This window comes from Melanotaenia boesemani, chromosome 13 (genome assembly GCF_017639745.1).
Source record: "Melanotaenia boesemani isolate fMelBoe1 chromosome 13, fMelBoe1.pri, whole genome shotgun sequence".
NCBI lineage: Eukaryota > Metazoa > Chordata > Actinopteri > Atheriniformes > Melanotaeniidae > Melanotaenia > Melanotaenia boesemani.
The window spans coordinates 32,438,246-32,458,074 of record NC_055694.1 but is presented as its reverse complement, the minus strand read 5'-3'; the positions used below and the strand labels follow the sequence as shown (position 1 = coordinate 32,458,074).

The 19,829-nt window shown below is 39.0% G+C and overlaps 1 protein-coding gene and 1 long non-coding RNA gene across 2 annotated transcripts; both read right to left on the bottom strand.

The window, feature by feature from the left end:
* Positions 1-419: 419 nt before the first annotated feature.
* On the bottom strand, positions 420-19,170 carry LOC121651022. Its single transcript, XR_006012375.1, has 3 exons — positions 19,160-19,170; positions 19,040-19,042; positions 420-810 (listed from the first exon to the last, which is right to left on the bottom strand). It is a non-coding gene; the product is annotated as an uncharacterized LOC121651022 (long non-coding RNA).
* Positions 12,029-15,996, bottom strand: LOC121651021 (galactose-specific lectin nattectin-like). The gene is made up of 7 exons (XM_042002862.1): positions 15,913-15,996; positions 15,664-15,720; positions 15,411-15,429; positions 13,933-14,024; positions 13,632-13,766; positions 12,501-12,612; positions 12,029-12,223 (listed from the first exon to the last, which is right to left on the bottom strand). Exons 2-7 carry the CDS (start codon positions 15,718-15,720, stop codon positions 12,144-12,146), a joined length of 495 nt encoding a protein of 164 aa, XP_041858796.1. The 5' UTR covers positions 15,913-15,996; the 3' UTR covers positions 12,029-12,143.
* Positions 19,171-19,829: the final 659 nt, after the last annotated feature.

Genomic DNA, 19,829 nt, shown 5'->3' with positions numbered 1-19,829 from the left:
AAAAATGTACTTAAAGACAACTGAGAAAGACTGAACACAAACAAAATGCCCTAAAAAAAATCTTATACAGCAGATTCCAAACTGCAGGTAGTAAAATACGCAGCTGAAAACGATGATGGAGCAGCAGTTGGTGCAGTTGTTCAGAAACGACGCAGAGGATGAAGAATTCAATGGAATCAGTGATGTGGAATGAGATCGGGAGCTTGGGTAACCTTCTTGTTGGAGTTACTGGTTTAACTTTGTTACCTTAAGTTAGCCTGTTCAGCCTCCCAGGTATGTTCTTTATGCTAACATGAAGCTGAAGCGGATTTTGTGAAAGAAATTCCAAATAAATGCGACTTATAGTCTGGAAAATATTTTAGTCCATGACAATGGTTCATGGTGAATAACATATGAAGATCAGTGTTGGGGTATGTAGGTTTAAAATATTATTCACCACCTATTAATAAATCAGAGTGTTCAAAAATCCACTTTTTAAAAGAAGGCAAAAACACCAGAGATTGAGTAGAATTAACAATTCTTTGTTGAGCCAGTAATAAGAAAAAGCAATACATATCTCTTAAGAGGAGGTCCGTTAGCTTAGCTTCTGGTCACTAATACACAATGTGTCGGGACCTTTGGTTCAGCCAAACCTAAGCCTACCTAAGTTATCCTCCTCATTTATACTGATACAAAGCATTGTGGCTATGTGCGTGCATGTTGTGCGCATTCATGTGAATGTGTATTTTGCAAAGGTGTCGTCCCTCCTCCTTCCGGGAATTTGATTCCTCCAGGTCCTCCTTCTGAGGTGCGTCAGAGCTGAGGGGAAAACTTCTCCCTGTCCTGTTATCTGTGTCTCTGTGCTGACTCCCTTCTACCTGTTCCCACAGTTTTTACACAAAGGCTGTTCTTTAATAATTTTTCTGAGTTACTGGGAAATTCTGCTCTGCTTGGAGTGAGTAGATAAGTAAGGTAATATAACAATATTCACAACAACTAAATGAGTAAATGAATAAGAATGTTTATAAAAATTATTTACAACAACTCCCTTGCCGGACACCCAGAACAGTTTCAAGGTCCCTTGATATTTTCTCAGTATTGAACTCAGTAACCCTGTATGAGTTTGTGTCCTGTTTGTGAATGCACTGTCTGTAAGCTGTGTTGTTAGTTAAATGAGTAAATGAATAAGAATGCTTATAAAATATTTGCAACAGGTAGTTACTCCAAAAAATTTATTAGTTACTAGTTACTCGTTACTTCTGTAAATTGTAATGAAATTACTTTACTGCATTTGAAAAGTAACGTCACTACTTGTTACTTTACCATTTCTTAATTTACCGTGTAGACATGGACAAACATTATGCCTGTCTGCAGAGTGTTTACTGTATATTGTAAACAAAATGACTTTAAAACCATAAGAACAACGTCCCTGTCTGTGGGAAGAAATGGCCACACTCGACTCATAACACAGGCTTTTGAAAACATGAGGATAAAACTTCTACGACGAACAAAACAAACTTTTCTTAAAATTCATGTGAAACAAAGTTAAATGGTCAATAAAAATATAAAAATAAAGGTCTGGTGACTTTATCCTATAGAATTAAAACAGAAATGCACTTCAAACCATAAAAAGGAAACTGAAAATGCAACTAATTAAATATACAGAAAATTCACATCATCCCAAAAGCATTATTTTTCCATTAACTCGTTCTCCTCTGCCTCCTATAGATATAGCTGCCAGAGGCGGTAGCATACCAAGTCACAAACTCTTGAACCTGTTAATGAATTATGTGAGTTGAAATGATCACAATGCAGAAAATAGTGCAAAATGAAAACAGAAAGTGCAACAAAAAGTTTATCTCATAAACTTCATCCCATTCAACTCATTTTGCCTCTATTCTTTGAAATACCGATTGTATCGCATAAGTAAAAGTCTTTCAGATCTTTTATCTGACAGCCTGTTCCTCCTTGGTGTCAGAACAATACTGCCCAGGCACTCACTCCAGACTCTTGGTAATTTTTCTACAACACTGGTGCACTTGACGATATCGGAGTGTTGTACTGCCTTGCCATTTCCTTAATCCTGGGGAACCTGGAGAGAACCTGCCAGTCAGATCCAGGCATTTTTAAATACTCCATCGCCTCAGTCTCTGCTGAAAACTCTTCTTCAAACTACAAAAAGTCATTGTGACTGGAGGTGGCAGTGCTCTGAACCTCTGGTCTCATTAGTGGCTCGTCAGGAGTCTGGACACGACACTCAGAAATCAGCATAGTTTTCACAGCATCTCTTCTCCTCGTTTTCAGCTAGCAGACCTTGAATTTAGGTATTGTGGTAGCAGCCATCAGAGCATCCTTGCTGTCCAAGACAGATGCATATCTTTCTTTGATCGTCTGTGATAACAAATAGTAGGCTACATTAGATGAACATAGAAAGTTCAATTAACAGCTTTTACAACCTCATAAATTAGGGCTAAATCAACTATGTTAAATTGTAGGCCTACAGCCCACAGTGAAAGCTATTATGTGAGGCTGTGGTTCTCAAACGTCATGAGCCACAATCCCCAAGATAACAAGTTTGTGTCTGTGAACCCCCTTATTGAAATTTTAATATGGCATGAGTAATAACTTTGTTTGTGCATTGATGCGTTAATGATCCCATATTATGCAAAATTCACTTTCTAAAGGTTTTCTAACAGCCATTTATGTCTTCATAGCCTGTGTATGAGGCCCAAAAACAAGAAAATTCTGTCACCCCGTTGATGATGGAGCCACTGGCTGGACGAACCTGGGAGCTGGCTTCGGGCATTGAAGCACCGGGCAGGACCAGGGCGCAGGCGTGGAAGACTGCGTAGCCGGGAAAGACCTTTGCGCTTGCGTTGGAGGCTGAGCCGGAGCAGATCGTGGAGAGGGCGTCAGAGGCTGCGGAGCGGGACAGGACTGGGCAGCAGACATGGGAGGCTGCTGTGCCAGAGCAGACCGTTGCTGTGGCGTCGGACGCTGTAAGGCCGGGCGGGACCGGGGAGCAGGCTAAGGAGGTTGCAGAACTGGAGCTGACCGTGGCTGTGGTGTCGGACGCTGTAGAGCCGGAGCTGACTGGGAAACTGGAGGCGACCCTGGGGACGTGAGCCTGGGAGCTGGCAGAGACTCTGGAGACGGGAGGTGTGGAGCCGGCGGAGACGCTGGAGACACTGGCGTGGAAGCCGGAGGAGACGCTGGAGACACTGGCGTGGAAGCCGGAGGAGACGTGGATGGCGCTCTTAACCCCACACTCTCCAAATGAGCCTCCGTACACACCTCCCAAGCCTCCTCTACCAGTTCAGCCAAACCCAGAAATGTGAGGAGGGTTGGTCTGGCTTCCAGCTGGGTCACCAGATCCCTTGCCACCCGTATCCTCTCCAGGGGTCCGGGGGACTCGGCGAGTGTGTCCACATAAGTCTGCACTGACTTGAGAACTGCCCTGACGTGTTTTGAGAAAAGGAGGATCGCCAGATCTTGCACCACTTCTTCAAGGATGCATTCTCTCCAGCACATTTTGTCAGTTCAGGTTGGACATTCTGTAACGCAAGGACTCCTCAGAGACAAAGGGCAGATTAACCATACTTTATTAATTACAAAGAACACACGGAAATGGTCTTACTGACACTGCAGGGGTCAGCTGGAGGGACAGGAACCAGGAAAGGAGAAGGGAAAAGTCCATAGAGTGCGTAGGTTTATGTCCGACGGGTTGAGTGACTATGGTGCTGGGGTATATAAGGGCTGATGGGTGGAAGGGAGACAGGTGTGGCTGATCTGTGACAGGTGTGAGCAATAAGGGGAGTGATTACTGAGGAAAGGCAGGAAAGGCTTGGGCAGACCAGGAGAGGGCGTGACACCACCAGAGAGACACAGACAGGCCGTCTGTCTGTATTCAAACATTTTTATGACATTTCTGCATTGTGCATCCAGTGTTCTTCATTTAGATGTGCTTGCTACAGATCCAAATATTATTTAATAATTTTTAGATAATAAAACATTATTAAATGTAATTGTACTGCAGTCATTATTCTTTGTTGAATTAACTTCTATTCTTCACTGAGAGCCTCTGGTGAAGATAATGAGGCGGAGGCCTCCTCTCTAGCAGCTTCTACAGGTGCCTGTTGTGGCTGCAAAATGTTTTCAGCTCATCTGGACAAATACAAATTTAACCCATTACTTAAAATGTTATAGCAGTAACACTGGAAAGCTGTAACCTACCTTACAATTAACAGTCAGCTGCATAAATACAGCTTTGCAAATACAATTAGAAAATTTTTACATCATATCAAACCTTTATGTCATTTTGACATTATGACATGCATGTATTTTTTTTTTCAAAATATTGGTGGTACTTTAATTATTATGTTATAATACAATAGCATCTATGTTAGGTAGCGTTAGCCCACTGTCGATGTGAAAATGAAAAGTTAACACACGTTGCCTTAATGTTCAGTAACTCAGATATACATATCAGATTATACTCTGTACAGCTATTACTTATTTCATCTTATTTACTATGTTATAGCTACGTTGTATTTTGTTTTATTGATGTTGTTGCAAATATTTCTATTTTATTCAATTTATTATTCTATTTTGCTTGACTGGAGGACCTAGTAATTTCGCTGGGCTTTTCGTTGCAATGACAAATAAAGTTCTATTCTAACATGGTGTGAAGTGTAGCACTGAAAAAAGTACAGTTGAAGAAGTGACTGTTGAGGCAGCACCATAGACTGTATATAAAAGATGGACGGAGCCTCTGTGATCATCCATAGGCATCCGTAGGTTTCTGAAGGGCAAAAGTGAAGCTCATTGGGCGCTTCCCACCGTTGCCATCTTGGCAGCGTCATTCTTGCCGTCGCTCCTGGAAAATACAAAAATGGGCAAAGTGGTGGATCTGAAAGGGCTGTGAGCGTGGGGGTGGATGATTGACGTCTGTTAAACTCTAAGCTGCCTGTAGCTAAGAACCAACTGAGCCAACTTGGATCTAACGTGAGCTAACTGGCTAAAGAAGGTATGTGGGCTAAAGCTAAGGTGCACTGTTAGCCGGCTAAAAACAGCGTTTGTGCTGCACTCTCCCTTCTTGCCAAAGATATTGGATTAATGTCAATCAAAAGGACACACCCCTAATTATGACGAATTTCAAGATTAAATAACATCCAAGTGGATGAGTTAGAAAAAAATTCACCCCCCTCACAGTTGTCATGAAGGTAAACTTGACCTATTAATCCTAAAATGGATTTTTGTACCAGGCTTTAAACATGTTTATTTCTGCTGTGAAGTTGATCTTTTTAACATGGGAGTCTATGGGGATTTTACTCTGGTTTGGAGCCCCTAGTGGATGAGGGGTGAACTGCAATTTTTGTGCACTTCCACATAGGTTTCACATTTCACCGCTGGAGGTTGCCGCTTGGGGACCATACAAAATCTGAACAAGTTCAAGTTCTTTATCTGCAAACAGGTTAAAGAAAATGTTCAGTGAAAACTTTCCTTAAATAGTTTGTGCATAACACGTAACCTAAAAGGCTCTTGAGAACATTCCTCTTGCAAGGTAGAGGCATCTGGGTCAAGCACAGAAATACTTTACGTCAGATTAACCTGGGATTTCTGACAGATTTTCACAAGCTGTTTTCAAAAATTTGACTTACCAAAAATTTCACCTAATTATAGTTATATGCTAGAAGCTCCTTTAACAGCATCAGAGATATGGGAGGCAGTCCTGGCGCCAATACCAGGAGAACCAGGACAAGCAATTGATCGCTGTGGGTGGGCCACATTCATCAACTTAACTTTTATAAAAAAAAAAAAAAAAAAGAAAATTTAAAAAAAAAGTTTAATAATTCAATATTTGACCTATGTTGAAGCAGGGTTGGTAGAGAATACAAAAAAACAAAAAAGGTTTTCGTCTACTATTGAAAAACACAAAAACTTTTGCCGACACTTAAAATCGGATCCAGTAGGCATTGGATGTAACAGGGTGTAACACAAAATAGAACATTTCCTTTATTATTAATGAAGTCAGTCTATTCATTCCAGCCAATAGAATTAAATGACAGACTGTCAGAAGTCGAGATCAGTTAATAAAAATCCTAAACAGAAATATTATGAGAGATACTTTCTGACCCATATGGATCAAATTTTACACAAAACAACATAAACACTCAGCACAATGCAGATGTTTCTATCAGGCTCAGGCTGTCACGGATTGGGTGTATGGATCCAAGGAGAGGAGCGCTCGGAGAATGATCAAAGACACTTTATTTGAATTGTGCAGTGCAGTATGCAGGGTTTGCTGGAAGGACGGGCTGGAGCGGGCAGACAGGATTCTCCGTGGTGTGGACGAGGTTCAGGTACGGTTCTTGGAAGAGAGAGGGTACAAGTTAGGTTGGTTCAGATACAATACGATTTAGATCATGTGCACGACTGGTTACCACGATGAGTAGTATAATCCAGCGATGACTGGAGGTCCGGGTGAGGTTTATATGGCGATGAGAATGATGACTTGATGTTCTCCAGCTGTGCCGTCCAAACAGCAGTGATGATTGGCAAGCCAAATATGGTCAGCAGGAAGCAGGGAGTGGTAATGAGCATGGACCATGACACAGGCAACTCAATAAACTTCCACATCCAAACCAAAGAGGAACCATGGTGGAACAGTCAGTAGGCTACTAACCTGCATAAGTTGACACAAGTTTGTCTTAGAGAACTCAACTCAACTTTATTTTTTATAGCCCTTTAAAACAACCACAGCTGAAACAAAGTGCTGTCCTGAATGAAGGAGAATTTTCTACAATTAAATGAGGACAAAACTGAGATTATATAACAGGCTGGAAAAACTCATCAGGCGGGCGGGCTCTGTGGTTGGCATGAATCTGGACTCCCTGGTGACAGTGGCAGAGAGGAGAACACTAAAAAAACTACTCTCTATTGTGAATGATGCCAGTCACCCTCTGCACACTGTCATCAGTTCACAGAGAAGCCTGACCAGTAACAGGCTGCTCCTCCCCAAGAGTAGGACCAACCGGCTCAGAGACTCCCTTGTCCCCCGAGCCATCAAACTGTACAACTCTGCATTAGGCAGGAGGGGGAGAAGGAGGGGGGAGAGGGAGGTGTGCAGTCCACCTGATACAACACATGCACAATAAGTTCTTTATTAATTTTTACCCATACAAACAGTTGCAATAACTTATACGTGCAATAGTGAACTGGGAATCTGTACCACCTATACTGTGTGCAATGCTTGTTTATATTGTTTTATTTAACTTATCTTATTGTTATATTTATTGCATTCTATTTGCCTCTATTTTGCTTTGTACTTGTATATATTGTGTCTTGTGCTTGTCCTGCTTTACTGTTGGTGTTGTATTGCTGCTGGTACCCAAATTTCCCTGAGGGCTCTCTGAAGGGATTAATAAAGTATTCTATTCTATTCTATTCTATTATTTTGGATGAGCTGCAGATGTTTAATGCTCTTTTTAGGAAGTCCTGTTAAAAGACCATTACAGTAATCCAGTCTACTGGAGATGAATGCATGGATGAGTTTCTCCTGGTCTTTCTGGGAGACTAAACTTTTAATTCTGTTGATGTTTCTAAACTGGTAAAAAGCTTCTTAGTGAAGCTTTGATGTGGCTGCTGAAAGTCAGGTCTGAGTCTATCAACACTCCCAGGTTACCAACTTGGTCGGTGATTTTAAGAGCCCGAGTCTCCAGGTGTTTGCCAATGCTGACCCTCTTCTCTTTGCTACCAAACAGAATAATCTCAGTTTTGTCTTCATTTAATTGTAGAAAAATCTCCTTCATCCAGGTGTTTATTTGCTCCAGGCACTGACACAATAAGTCTATTGGACTGCAGTCGTCTGGTGACAAAGACATATAAAGTTGTGTATCATCAGCAAAACTTTGATAATTAATGCTATAGTTCTGTAATATTTGACCCAAAGGGAGCATATACAAGTTGAACAGAAGAGGTCCAAGGACTGACCCCTGGGGGACTCCACAAGCCATGGCCACTCGCTCAGATTCATAGCTGCTGATCAGAACTAAATAACTCTGGCCTTCTAAATAGGACCTGAACCAGTTAAGGACCGCTCCAGAAAGTCCAACCCAGTGTTCCAGCCTGTGCAACAGGATTCTGTGATCTACAGTATCAAACGCAGCACTGAGATCCAACAGAACCAGGACTGAATTCTCAATAATCTTGGAAATAAAAGAGAGGTTAGAGATGGTCTATAGTTGTTCATTATAGAGGCGTCTAGAGTCCTTTTCTTTAGGAGTGGCTTAATAGCAGCTATCTTTAGTGACTTGGGAAAAATGCTTGATGCCAGTGAGCTGTTAACTATCAGTAGTTTCTACTGAGGTAAAAACTGTTTTTAAAAAGTCGGATGGTATCATGTCCAAAGTGCATGTTGTTAATTTCAAATGCCAAACTGTTTCTTGTAGGATTTTTAAATCAACCGTTTTAAATTGCGACATGACAGCAGAATTGTTTCCGGGTTTTAGACACAGACTAGTTTTCTTGTGTGACTGTGTGGAATTAATATTTTGCCTAATTGTTTAAATTTTTTGGCTAAAAAAGTTGGCAAATTGGTTGCATTTCTCAGTGGAAAGGAGCTCTGGGCTTATCTGTATATGAGGATTAGTAAGTTTTTCAATCATAGCAAACAGAGTGAGAGAATTGTTGACATTCCTGTTAATCATTTCAGATAAATGCAGCTCTCTGGCCTTGCACAGCTCATTGTTATAGTTACGCAGGCTTTGTTTGTACAGCTCAGAGTGAATTTGAAGTTTATTTTTCCGCCATTTCCGCTCAGTTTTTCTGCTTTCTCTCTTTAGGCTGGTAACCACAGTGGTGTTTCTCCATGGTGTTTTCTGTTTGATCAAGTTGCTCTTGATTCTTATCGGTGCAACAGCATCCATTACATTCAAGACTTTCAGATTGAAATGATCCAGGAGTCCATCAACTGACTCTGCACTGGTTGTTGGTAACATAGCTATGGCCTCCACAAACTTAGCACTTGTTCTTTCTTTAATGTACCTCTTCCTAACCGAGGAGCAGGTTGGTTGGACATTCTGAGTGATCAGTAAATCAAACAAAATACAAAAATGGTCAGACAAGGCCAAGTCAGTGACCACAACAGAAGAAATATCAATACCCTTTGAAATAACCAGGTCCAGAATGTGACCTCAAATGTGGGTCGGTTCTTTTACATGTTGACACAAACCAAACATCCAATATGGAATAAATTTTCCTTGACAATCCCATCCGTCATGTTATCTATGTGAATATTAAAATCCCCAGTTATAATGAAATGGTTAAAATCAGTAGAGATAACCGACAATAATTCAGATAATTCACCAATAAAATTTACACAATGTCCTGGACGTCTGTAGATGATTAGAAATAGGATTTTAGGAATGCCCCTTAAAATAAATCTAAGATATTCAAAAGAAGTAAAATCAGCAAATGAAATCTCTTTACACTGGAATGAATCTTTAAATAAGGCAGCTTCTCCAACCCCTTTCCACATTTATTCATAAAACTAAAATGAGGGGTTGCTGTTTCGTTAACAACTGTAGCACTTGTGTCTTCTGTTAACCATGTTTCTGTCAGAAAAAGAAAATCTAAACTGTGAGAAATGATGAAGTCATTAACTAACAGTGACTTGTTGGACAGATGGTTCTCCCTAAAGTAAACTACCTGTTTTCAGTGATACTCACTAAACTATCCTCCAGCTGGTTTAAGTCACTGGACTCACATATATCCAAATATCTATGGAAAAACAAGCCATCACGTATCAGTCTAAAAACTTTACAACAGATTAAGACAGAGGTGGATTGGAGCTACCCAACTTTAATCACTATTTCTTTGCTAACAAGCTGCGGTATATCTCCAAATGGCTTAAACCTAGCGGTCTGGATGAACTATGGTTAGATGTAGAGCAAGCATTGTGTGAGAATCTAGATATCTGTGACCTGCCATTTATCAGCTCAGCCAAAAAACGACAAAAGTGTTTTAAAAGCATTAATATTAGTTCCTCTTTAATGGCTTGGTGGGAATTTGTCTTCACTTTTTCCATGTAAACTTACACCCTTCTAGAACAACCCTGACATCCTGCAAAACAAAAAGCTGATTAATTTCACTCAATGGAAAAATAAAGGAATAAAACAGAACATATAATAGAAAATTGAAACTTCTTGTCATTTAATATTCTCAATTCACAATATGGAATCAGCAGCACAAAACTTTTAGAATATCACCAGCTTAAATCTATTATATGTAAAAAATATACTATTAATTAATCAAACTTACAGCTACCTATCAGGGTAGTAGAATTCTTGAATCTCGATGCCCCAAAGCTATTTTCAAAAACATACTATTATCTAAACTAGAAATCTCAGTCTCTCTTCCAACTTTAAAATGGGAGGGCGACTTATCCAGTAATTTAAATCAAGATGAATGGTCACAAATATGTTTAAACACCTTTAAAATGACCTTTAAAATGGGAGCCAGTGGTTGGGGTCGCCTCGTGGTGGTGGGTGAGGCCATTGGTGGTGCCTGGGTCGGTTGGTGTCGGCCCTCGGCTGAGTGGCCGGCCTTTTCTGGGGCGGGCCGGGTGGGAGTTTTGGGCTCTGGTGCCTGGCGGTGGCCCCCCCCTCCCTGGTGCCGGGGGTCTGGGCTTGCCCAGATGTGCTGCCACGGTATGGGTTGGTGCCTGTCTTATATATCCCGTTCCATGCTGTGCGTTGTGTTTTCAGATTGTTACTATGTTTCTTCTTCTTTGTTTTTTCCCAGTTGTTGCTATGGTTCTTCTTCTACGTTTATCCGGCTCGAAGGACTAGATTGTAGATGAGTTGCAGGACTTGAACTTGTCGCTACATCTGTGCACGATCATTTTATACTGATTTTCACAAGCATCTCACAAATGAAGTTAATAAATTAACTTAGTTTTCTTTTTGTTTTTGTTCTTTTTGGGAGGGGGGCACACCTCAACCACATCTCTAATCACCTGGTGAGCCTTCTTGTCACATTTGCATTTGGTCCTATAAATGATGAAAAGTACTTTTCATATTTGTTTTTGAAAAACTGCGCATCTTTGCTGTTTGTGGAGCTGAAGTATCTCCACACACGTTAGCAGGTTGGACTGACTGATCACTGAGCAGTGAGCGAGCAGTGCGCTGCTACGACGCTACGCTGTGCATTATTTTGCATATGAGAACAGCAGGCAGAAGAAGTAGTTCTCACCTATCCTGATAGTTTTCTTTTAACTGTGCTCATGTTAATGATAATTATTAATACGACGCGATTTAGTTTGAGAGTAAGTTTGAGAATATAAATAGCTGATATGGGAGGAATTCATATTTCAGCATCAATCTGCACACCATTGCTAATTATTCTTCTCTGCTAACCATGTAGCTCAAAATCCTTTATTTTATTCATTTTATTAGAAACAGCAGAAAAAATACTGAGGTCCAGACCTCTTGTGTCCTTAATGGTAGCTACAGCCATGGCCTAAACACGTCGTTATTGCCCTCTTCTACTAAAATCAGTTGTTTCAGACGGGTGAAAATTTATATTGGGAGAATCTTATGTATCTACTACATTTGTGATCTGTGGAGGTCGCCGTTATTTTACTTGTGCAAAGCATTCTGGAAGATGATGCATCCGGGTTGCTCTCTAGACTAGAATATGTGGAGGTGATGGCAAATGCAACTTTTTGTTTCTCATATGTTTTTTATAGCTGAAGCAAATGTTTCACTCTTAGCTAGAATTCCCTTCACGAAGGTCCTAACAAACGCTGCCCTTCTTCATTGTTTTACAAACTTACCTTTCTTCATGGCCACACCAGCATCACATCACAGTAACCATTCCTTATTCACCAATATATTTTAGAAATATAAGCAGTTTAAATCCCTTAAACCAACTCTTACTACGGAATATGTTTTTCAAAATGCAACAGCACGTTTTCCACACCATCATCCACCCTTTCAGTCCCCTTATCATCTAAATATAGAGATAAAAAAGAAATGAACAAGTGAAATATTTTAATATGCCTTTATTTGTAATATTGATTTGAACTGATATTAAATCAGATTTGTCAAAATATCTGTTAGAAGACATGTCAGTGACGTTTGGTATCTCTGGTGGAAACGACATCACCAGATCTTGGTTGCACGTTTCTGACAAACAAAAGAATTTCTTCTCCAGCATCCTTCATCGTTAGCAAAATATGCTCCTGTAAAGGGAGATTAAAAATATAGTAATAAACATTTGACATATTTGCTTTTGTTTGATTAATTTAACATTGTAATTATAAAAAAAACACTAAATACAATGTAAGATTGTGTAACTTTAACTTTTAAAAAGAGGGAATATTTTATCTTAAATAATAAGACTGTAAGATGCAATGGAAGACGTAAAAAAATGTAATATTATTGAATTATTTAGTTTAACAACCTGCATTGTGTTTTACCTCTGACACAGTCATCTACAGGACAATTACTAATCTGTACCTCTAAGGTTCATCTCCATACAATGTTCCCGTCCACGCACGTTGTTTGGTTCCCCCCTGCCCCAGCCATTGAAGACAAATCTTGACCCATCGGTCCACTGCCACACACGATACTGCCAGAGATTTCAACATTAATTTACATTTTCAGTGCCCAGATCTTTCATTTCATTCCTAGTTTTGATAGTTGATCAGTACTGGCGATTAGATTATAAGATTATGGCAAGAGACAACATTATATTTTATTGATCAAAGAACGGCCATATTGATCATGTAGAGTGTAGTAACTTATCAATGACTGCCTCCACATTGATAAACTACTATAAGCTCATGCAGTTCAGGCTGTTTTACATGTTTCTGTGTTGAGTTTCTGTACGAGTATCTCATCATCGTCCTGCTCCTCCAAACAGAGAGTGTTATGAATCCTGCCTTCTGCAGGCTAAACAAGGTGCAAACCAACAAATATGTAAAACAGTACAGTAAATATCTGGTTACAGTACTGACAAAGAAGCTTACTAATTTATATTTAAATAATGTAGCTGATTTATTTGTTGTGATAGAAAAAATGCATCACTCCAAGAATCTGACTGTTCTCCCCAAGAATAGACAAATTCTAAAAAAACATATATTGTAAAATGACCTTTACATGGTAAACCTCCGGTTCCCCAAGCGAATAATAATAATAATAATAATAATAATAGTAATAGTAATAATAATAATAATAATAATAATAATAATAATAATAATAATAATAATAATAATAATAATAATAATATATTGACAACAGAGGACGTGGGGACAAGGGACAAAACAGTAACGGAACGAACATGGAAGGAAGTTGTGTGTTAAAATGTAGGTAATGAGTGAGTTGTGAGTCCAGTTCAGCATTGGTATCTGATATTGTACAATAGAAAATAATCACAAATGTCTTTTATTGTTTGAATTGTTAAGATTATTGTTTTAATGATCCAGAACTGAAATGACTGTAGATACCATGATGCAGCGCCGGCTTATGTGCCGACCCCGGTCCACTTTCACCGCTGGGTGATCTTGATGAAGCCGTTGCTAAGATGTGTATAAACAGCATGAGGCAAGAAATACCGGATTCAGCTTACCTTGTTAGTTAAACTCTCACCTTTGCAACATAATGGCCTCCAACCCAGGTCCTTTTGTGGAATCTTACTGCTCTGTGGATGAAATTGGTCAGGAAGATGTACGTAGCTGTATTTTTGATGGAAGCCAGAGTTCCTCTTTGTAGAGCGCAAACATGCTACGAAGAAAGACAGGATGAAAACAATTAAGTCATCACATCAGCAGCACTAATGTGCACCGTTTATACCAGTATAAACACCAATGATGCAACTGTTTAGTACTGATGAAGTTAAAAAGTTGTGAATCTGTTTCATTACAAAACTACAAAGTTGAAGCTGTCGTACCTCAGCAGAAACCCAGTTTCTTTCAGTTCTGTGAAACTGGTAACAGTGATGTCCATACCGAGTCCAACCAGGACTGCAGGTGTAAAAGGAAGCTGCAAAACAATTAGAAAATTAGAGGGGCAATAAAACAACAACAACAACAAAACAAACAAAAAACACAAGCTTTATCCATTAATATTTTCTTACTGAAATCTCAATCTAAATAATGCCACAAACATTTGTAAAAGAACTCAATTCTTGCCTGAAAAAAAGTGTAGAATAGTGAAAAAAAAACAACAAAATAAAACAAAAACATACATTAAGACGTATTAAAGCAATTATATACAAATAAACAGCTGGTAAAAATGTCACAGCATCACAGAACTATTAGGTATTAAAAGAAAATTTAAATAAATATGTTTTGTTCAGTTTTCAAAAGTACTGGTTCTACAACGCTACGCAAGTTGGGGGATAATTTGTTCCCCATCTTGGGAGCAACGTCAGCAAAAGAGCGATCACCCCACTGTTTATACCAAGACCTGGGAAGACGCGTTGATTTAAGAGCTTTCTGAAAGATAAGATGGGGCAAGGCCTTTTATAACGTGAAGAACAAATATTACCATTTTTAAGTGGATTCTAAAATGAACTGGGAGCCAGTGAAGAGATAAAAACGCTGGGATGATGTGGTCATGGCTGCATGTGTTGGGTAAGATGGGCTGCAGGGTTTTAGACAAACTGAAGGCTAGAAAGGGAGGTCTGACTCACTCCGACATAAAGTCTTAAAATGCTGAAAGCCTTAATGAAAATGTTTAACTTCAGCCAGGAGACGGAGCTGAAAGAAGCTTGCTCTGACCACAAAATCAGTCTGTATGTCAGATTTCATTCAGCTGTCTAAAGTAAGTCCCAGATTTATCGCTGGCTGTTTAAAACATGAGGCCAGAAAACCAAAATTTGACATCACACTAGGTAGGCTAGGAGTAGAAAACAAAATAAATTGTCTTCTCATTGTTCACATGTAAGAAAGCCATAGCTTTATCTCACTAAAGCAGCTTAGCAGAGAGCTAGATGTCATACTTTCAATGGGCTTAAACGGCTGGTAAATATCAGCATAACAGTGAAAAGATTACGTTTCGCTATGACTGACCCTAACGACAGCATGTGTAAAGAAAACAGGAAAGGACCAAGAATGGAGCCCTGTGGTACACCACAGGAGAGCGAGGCACATGATGAAGAAGCATCAGCAGCCACAACAGAGAAACTCCTGTTTGTCACAAACGACCTAAACTAATAAAACAATGGAAACGGCGTGTATAAGCAAAACATTAAACCTCTGCAGCAGCTCTCAAGGCAACTAAATGAGTGTCTCAGTGATCGGTTCTAGTTATCAATTAATTTATATTTGTCTCACTTTTATTTTTTTGTTAAAAATGTCCAACGTCACACAATTTCTGTGTCCTTATTTTCAACCTTCTCCAACGTAAATACAAACAAACACCAACCTCGTGAAGCACATTGAGTCTGTGGATATAAAGAACAATTTATCAGTAAAAGATTGTACAAGCTTATTTCTTTCATTACTGAATTAATTTATGTTAGTAGTTCAATTATTCTTTTTAAACACACATCCTGCTCGTTATTACAAACATGAAATTGAATCCCAGAAAAAGCCTAAAATTTAAATAGTAATTTTACTATAACTGTATAACTCTAATGGAATAAAAAGAGACATGAGTATATGCAAACCTGACTTACATTTGCTCCAATAAACATGCTGCAGAAGAGCAGAGTGAAAAGAAGACACGATGCCATCTGTGGAAAAATTAAAGTTTATTTATTGTTTACAGAAAGAAAATCTAAATCAAATATGTTGATAAAAATTATGTTTTACAATTAACTTCTGTAAGGAACTGTCTCTAAATTTATAATCAATACATTTATAAAATGTGATCAAAAGCTGAATTTTAAAGTTTAATGCTAAAAACCAAGAAGTGAAACTTTTACCTTGTTGTGACTGTTCGATGTGGAAGAATCAGCAGCTGGTAACAGGATGACTTGGAAAAGGGAACTCCGTCTTTATAAAGCACCAATTTGCTTTTTTAAGCATGTATGTGATTCATAGACCATCAAACATTAAATATTGTCAGAGTATTGATGAACAACACTCAATAAAAACAAGGGTGTTAACTCAGTTTAAACTGTAAACAAAGTGTTCATCAGTTATGAACACACTGACAGCTCTACCTTTCTGAAAAATAACCATCTGTTATTCATCTGATTACTGTCAATAACTGGAGCTACTGTACACACGTACAAGTGTTGAATTACAAATGAACACACACACACACACACACACACACACACACACACACACACACACACACACACACACACACACACACACACACACACACACACACATATACACAAACCTCTCAGTCTCACCTCTAAAGACACTCCAACACCTCCCTTTATGTTCTCACGAACCTGGAAATAATAAATTTTATTATAGTCACTTTTATTCAGGCTGCTGGAGGCTAGTCAATGTTCCCAATCAACTGTCCAGCATCCAGTACAAACAGTTACAGGCTGTTCTTTTGTTTAATTATGTAGAAAAATTATGTGTTTCATTTAAAATTTTTTGAATGGTCAGAATAGAGAAATTCGCACTGGTATGTCCCTGAACACAACGTTTTTCACCTTCTTTACTGCAGGGATGGAAAAGGTTTTGAGAAGACGGAGCTGCTCCTGGCTCATCTGTTTTCATATGATAAAGAGGCAAGGACAATTAATTTAATATAAATATCTAGCTAAAAATTTACTAGCACTTATTAATGTTGGTTAACACTAAAAACTTCCAGAGCTAAAAAAAAGTCTCATAAGGCTGAATTCCTCTAATGAGATGATCAACACATCATCAACTACGTGTTCTCATGTAAATTAGCACTATTAACGCTTTCCTGGAAGAACCGCATCCCCCTTCAGGTCTAAGTTTCAGCTCAGGTCTCTGTTGTAGTTTTTACTGAATGGACTAAAGGAATTTTTTAAACCATCACCGTTTTCAGATCCACCCACTGCATCTCCTTTCTCTCTGTCCCTTTTTCATAACCAGATTTTCCTTTCTTGCGTCGCTGCATTTTTAGTGACCGACAGGTTGAATAAACAGCTCCGGTTCATGCAAACTGCTGCTGACGAGGTAACTGATGCTAAGACAGGACCAAACCATTTCATGCAGTTTCAAGCTCCAACAACAACAAAATGATTTTTTGTGACACCATTTACCTCACGCAGTGCAACACATCTCCTTCACACAGAGCTGATCAGATTGTTGATTCTGTGGTATGTTGGTCCACTCCTCCTCAGTGGCTGTTTGAAGCTGCTGGATATTGGCAGCAACAGAAACATGCTGTCATAAACGCCAATCCAGGGCACCCCAAACATGCTCAGTGGATATGTCTGGTGAGTATGCTGTCCATACCACAACTGGGATGTTTTCAGCTTCCAGGAATTTAGGACTGATCTTTGCAACATGGGGGCCATGCATTAACATGCTAAACATGAGGTGATCGTCCATAACATGCTGCCTGCCCATACCATAACTCCACCACCACCATGGGCCACTCGATTCACAACGCTGACATCATCAAACTGCTCACCCACACAACGCTGCCTTGAGCACCATCTGACCTGTACAATGAAAAAACCAGGATTCATCCAGGAAGAGATCACCTCTACAAAGTGCCAGTGAGCATTTGTCCACTCAAGTTGGTTACTACTATTCTATTCTATTCTATTCTATTCTATTCTATTCTATTCTATTCTACATTCATTTAGCAGACGTTTTTATCCAAAGCAACTTACATTTGAGAGTAAGAACAACACAAGCATGAATTCAAACAAAATGGGACGTCATAATTAAGTGATAGTTGACTGCTTTGAGTCCAGTTGGACCCAGGTGCTGTCATGTAGTGCTAGAGGCAGTGCATATAATATATATATATATATATATATATATATTTTTTTTTTTTTTTTTAAAGCTTTTTTTAAAGTTTTTTGTAGTTTTTTTTTAAGTCATTTTGTTTAAATACAAGATCACGATTTCATCACACAATATCAACTTGGGCTTAAGTGCACACAGTTGAGTTGAGCCAAAGAGCTGGACAAATCTTTCTAACTCATTCTGTTGAGTAGAAGAGTTAAGCTAAGTGTGGAAATGCTCCTTGAACAACTGAGTCTTTACTACAACGAACTGCAGTCAGGTCGAGTCCCAAATGAAGATGACGAGCATACAGATGAGCTTCACTGAGACAGTTTCTGACACTTTGTGCAGAAATTCTTTGGTTTATTTATTATTTATTAACGGACAGCTGTACCGCAAACCGAACATCAATCCATGGCTCTACTGACCTCAGTTATGTGCTGGTAGGTGCTGTATGTGATGTCATCTTCCTGTAATCGCGCTATATCATGTCAGTGCATAAAAGTACCATAAAAGATTGTTTAGATTGGTGAAAAGGCGAAAGCAAACACTCAAACATCAGGCCCGGCTTGCTGTCAGACACCACATGCATGTGATTCATAGACCATCAAAAATTAAATATTGTCAGAGTATTGATGAACAACACTCAATAAAAACAAGGGTGTTAACTCAGTTTAAACTGTAACCAAAGTGTTCATAAGTTATGTACATATATAAGAACATACAGTATATAAGACAGCTTAGCTCTATCTTTTTAAAAAATAACTACGATGCAAAGTTTAAAGACAAAAACATGTATTAATTAAAATAATTATATCTAAGGCTCAGATTTTTTATACCACTCTAATCTTTTACAAATGTGTAGCTGTTTGTGTACCTGTTTTAAATTGGCATGATAATGTTTTGTGTATGTGGTGTGTATTTATGTCTTTCATTGTTTTCTTTTGGTGTGTTGTCTCTTGCCATGTTGTCGTTGTAGATGAGAATTTCTCACCTGATTTATCAGGTTAAATAAAGATTTCTAAATAAGAACATTTGCATTTACTCAAGTGACTGCTTGTACTACAGTACACGTATACAAGTACTGGATCTATCTATCATCACTAGTTAGTTTATTTAGTGTATTTTATTGGTGCGACCGTAATGCTTCACAAGCTACAGAGAGAGAGAATAGAAGGAAATTAGGTGATCTAAAAACATGCTCCTCAGTGGCATAACTCAGTCAGCAAATTTAAATTTTGTTAAGCATAATTAAAACACTAAATTTATTACATACTTCTCTGTATTAATAATAATAATAATAATAATAATAATAATAATAATAATAAGCATCATCTTGTTTTCTTCATCATGTGTTCTTGGACACACTAGTTGATGAGAAGGATGAACATCTCATGCTGGCCCTGAAAACCCCTGTTCATCTATAAATGATCTATTGCTACAGTTTGTGCATGGCAGCTCATGCAGTTTGCAGATGCATCTCCCCTTATGTTTTTTTACAGCAGCAGTGCACCAGTTCCAGTTTTGCCTCTGGAGCTCAGGGAGCATTCCACTTTTAAGAAATCTCCTGCCATCTTCCAGCCATGATTTTCAGGGGCAGGAATGTGAGGCTTACACTCCAGGCTCCTGCTGTGGAATGCAGCCTGATAACACGCTGGATGTGCTTGTTCAAGGAGTCTATGGAGGTAGGTGTCGCTTTCCTGAGTGGAACAGTTTATTTCTTGCCTTGTTAGCATCCATACAGTCCTGATCATACAGATCACTGTGAAAGCTTCCACTGCCTTGCAGAACTCTGGTGATGGAGATAAATTTGTCCCTAGCGCTCTAAACAGAGTGATGTATTGTTCCTGGGAAATGAGTTTTTTATAAGCTTTGGTTTTCTCCACCTCATGCATAGCACTCAGTGTTGCATCCAGAGACTGTATGCTGACCAACAAGGGCA